This window comes from Galeopterus variegatus, unplaced genomic scaffold, assembly GCF_000696425.1.
Source record: "Galeopterus variegatus unplaced genomic scaffold, G_variegatus-3.0.2 Scaffold2581, whole genome shotgun sequence".
Classification (NCBI taxonomy): Eukaryota; Metazoa; Chordata; class Mammalia; order Dermoptera; family Cynocephalidae; genus Galeopterus; species Galeopterus variegatus.
The window spans coordinates 87,917-92,028 of NW_007728692.1; the positions used below are offsets into that span (position 1 = coordinate 87,917).

Below are 4,112 nucleotides of genomic sequence, written 5' to 3' on the forward strand. Positions count from 1 at the left end.
GGGGGTGGGGTGGGGTGGCGAAGAAGGGGGCAGCAGTTTTGAAGTGGGAACCCTGCATGTACACTGTGTACTCTCAAAGCTGCAAATCAACTATTTTCCTCAGACATTTCACACCAGTGGTCCCCTTCTATTACATTCAACCTAATTAATCTTTGTTTCGATTAATGCTTTTTTGGGGTGAAGGGATAGTTAGGAACTGCCAAAAAAAAAAAGGAATGTATCCCAGTTAACAAAAACAACAGAACAGAAACAGAAACCTTACCTCATTTAAAAAAACAAAAACAAAAACAACTATTTCAAATTAAGTAAGCAATCGATTGATCCCTAAGCCATTCTCTTATATTAAGTGTTCTATCTCATTTGCTACAGTGGAAAAAATGTTGCATTATAGAGTTTTGATGTTCAGATGATCTTTTTTTTTCTCTAAGGCAAAATTTTTGAACTATGTGTTAACATCAACTTATAGTCATGAATTTTGGCATAATAAAAAACAGAGTATGCTGAGAAGCCAAATTTTTTATCATTATTTTTAACTAAGTAGTTACATTTGTGTTACTCTAAATACTGTAACTACAATAGAACTTTAAGCTCTGAGAGATTGAGAATTACAACTAAAATAATCTGAAAATGAATATCCAACATTAAAATACATTTTTTTGGATTTGTCCCAAAATTAAGGATGCAAAGCTAATTTGTTCCAGTAAACCTCTTCTATCCCACTTTATTCTGTCCCTCTGTTACCAATCTCAAAATGAAGTTCAATTAAAATTAATTTCTGAGTAACCTTTGGATGCCCTTCCATAAATTAAACCATTGACAGCTTCTGATTTTCCAAGTATAGCTCAATTTTTTAAAACCTTTGAGAAATGGACTTAATGGCACCCAACCACAGAGTTATATATGTAACAATATATGCATGCTTGTAAATATTAGTTAGCGTGACTTTTAATAACATATACAATTTAAGAATATAGTACGCCAATATCTATATGCAGATGAGGGGAAGAGTTCTAGAAAACTAAATGTAGATAAACATACTGGGAGGATCTATTATTCCCTCAGGTGTCTGAGCAATTTAGCTAACATGCTTGAGCAATGCTCTTTATTTTATTTATTTATTAGTTATCAAGGAGGTTACCTTTTCAGTTCCTTCCTCTTTGAGACTAATAATGTCCAGGTCAAAATCCTTCCTCAAGCCATCAGATTTATTGAAGGTTATACGCCCAGTCAAGCCATCCCACCGAGCCTGTGGACAAAAGGAACGTTGTGTCACTGCTGTTTAACACTTATGATAATCAAAGCCAGCAAAATTGCATACCTCAGATTCATGCCAGTATCCAGTGATTTGGTTCCAACATGCTGTTATAAACCATTGCCCTGGTTCACTTGACAGCAGACCACTCCACCATTTTATTAGCACTCATTTATTTTGTGAGTTCTAACATCTTAACACCAGTCAAATGTGACATGGTAGCAACCTAAATGGTCAGTATGAAAAGAATGACTTTAAAATAGTCTGCACGTGGAGTTAACAAAGTCTGGGAAGTCAGAACAAGGTCAATCCAAATCCTATTCAAGGTCCTGCTGAGAGCAAGTGTCCCATCCCCTCTTTTCTTTCTCTGTATTATCAAAATTTTTAGGGCATTTATAATTTAGGCCTTCTAATGTCATTTGAGCACTGTAATTTCCTATGGTTGCTGTAGCAAATAATCACACACTTGGTGGCTTGAAAAAACAGGAATTTGTTCTGTCACAGTTCTGGAGGCCAGAAATCCCAAATCAGTGCCACTGCCTGAAATCAGTGTCAGCAGGGCCATGCTCTCTCTGGAGGCCATGGGAGACACTCAGTCTTTGCCTCTTCCTGCTTCTGGTGGCTGCCACCACTGCTCCTGGTCTTATGGTTACATCATTCCAATCTCTGCCTCTGTGGTCACGTTGTCTCCTCTTTGTCTGGATGTATGAGATCTCCCTCTGCTTCTTTCTCTCTTATAAGGATAGTTGTGATTGCATTGAGGGCCATCTGGATAATCCAGAATCATTTCCCCTTCTCAAATATCTTTAATTTTTTTTGCTGTATAAAGTAACATTTACAGGTTCCAGAGATTAGGACATGAACATCTTTTGAAGGAGCCACTATTCCATCTACCACATGCATCACCATCATTTTAGAAAATAAAATAAATAATTTTATTAATATTTTATAATAATTTATAAAATAAAATAATTTATAATATAAAATATAATAATTTAGAAAACAAAAACCACAGTAGTCTGCCCTTCACAGAACTCACACTGGACATCTTTCATCTTTATTTATTCATTAAACAAAAAATAGTGGCCCTTGGGGCTCTTGAGCTCCAATTGCAAGGTAATTTGGCCATCTTGTTTATTTGAGTTTCCCTTACAAACAGGAACTTAGACCTTTGTACACACTTAGCTGTTTTTCTCTCTCCTGACTACCATCAATTGCAAGGTAATTTGGCCATCTTGTTTATTTGAGTTTCACTTACAAACAGGAACTTAGACCTTTGTACACACTTAGCTGTTTTTCTCTCTCCTGACTACCAATTTCATCAGACACATATGAAACACAAAGAGGCTGAAGATTTACTGCCCTCCTTATGAGCATTTGCAGTTGATTGTACCGTGTGCCTCTGTTGAGTATATTTATCCATTTGGCCAAGAGACAGAGCAATGCAGTGGAAAGAATGTAAATTTTCCACACAGCTGGGTTTGAATCTCTGCTGTGTGACTTCAGGCAAGTTACATAACCTGAACCTGTGTTCAATCCATGTTGAGTTTTTGTGAAGATTAAATGGCACTAACATAATTCTTAACATATTGAAAGCATTTTAAATTTTAATGATTATTATTTTTACAACTATCTCTTACTGTCCTTCCCCCACTTTCATAACTCTGGAGTTTGGATTTTATTACTTTACATGCCAGGACTCATGTATCTACTCTTTACTGGTCTCTATTGTATTTCATTTTATAAATGACTAGAAGATTCATTGTCGCAAAACACAATCTTCATATTCATGCAATTTCTCCCAGCACATAAGGTAAATAATGGATTAATGCCACCTACAATTTAATCTAGACCTTGACTTTACTTTGGAGGTTGTGATGATTAATTTTAAGGATCAACTTGCCTGGGCCATGGGATACCCGGATATCTAGTTTAACATGACTTCTGGCTGTATCTGTGAGGTTGTTTCCAGAAGAGATTAGCATTTGAATTGGTGGATTGAGTAAAGCAGATTGCCCTTCCCAATGTGGAAGGGAATCATCCAATCCATTTAGGGACTGAACAGAATAATGAGGCAGAGGAAGGGAGAATTCACTCTCTGCCTGACTCTTGGAGCTGAGACATCAGTCTTTTCCTGCTCTAGAACTGAGATACACATCATCAGCGCTCCTGGTCTTCAGGCCTTCAGACTTGGATTGGAATTACATCACCAGATTTCTTGGGCCTTGAGTTTGTAGATGGCAGATTATGGGACTTTTCAGCCTCTAATTGTGTAAGCCAATTTTTCATAATAAATCTCTTCTTGTATGTATCCTATTGGTCAGTTTCTCTGGAGAACTCTGAATAATACACAGGTATTTCAAAATTTTGCCTGATCTACCTCTTCAGAATTCTGTACCCCTGCTTGGCTGTACATAGCCTCAACTGGAACAGGCCTGGGCTCTCCAGTGTTCATCACATCCTGCATCCTCCACTCAGCCTGCCCGATTCCTGTCCATCATTCAAGACTGTGTTGTTGTGCTGATTTGGTCCAGAGTCACAATTCTTCCCTTTAAACCACAGCACTCCTGGCCTATACAACTTTGACCAGTATTGCTTTGTGATTTCACTTGTAGTTTTGTACTTACTACTACTTCTCCTTACACTTTTCAGTTTGAAATTCCTTATATCCTCAGATGGATTGGAAGCTTAACTGCAAAATCCAATTCTCTTACTCAATTGTATTCTCTCTAGTATCTAACAAAATGACATAGCCCTTAGGCACTTAAAAAAATTTTTTTTTATTCTCATTTGTTCCAAAACAAAATTTTATTGATCTGCATATTTTACTTTTCTGTCTTCCTTCCATTATTTCTCTCTC

At 36.9% G+C, this 4,112-nt stretch overlaps 1 protein-coding gene across 1 annotated transcript in view; it reads right to left on the reverse strand.

Moving 5' to 3' along the window:
- The window catches only part of LOC103598357 (glutamate receptor ionotropic, kainate 1), a 61,088-nt gene extending 57,369 nt beyond the window's left edge, over positions 1 to 3,719 (reverse strand). The window contains exons 1-2 of the mRNA XM_008582351.1: positions 3,633 to 3,719; positions 1,139 to 1,246 (exon numbers count right to left, since the gene is read on the reverse strand). Of these exons, the coding sequence (XP_008580573.1) occupies positions 1,139 to 1,246; positions 3,633 to 3,719 (195 nt within the window). The remainder of the gene's footprint in view (positions 1 to 1,138; positions 1,247 to 3,632) is intronic.
- Positions 3,720 to 4,112: the final 393 nt, after the last annotated feature.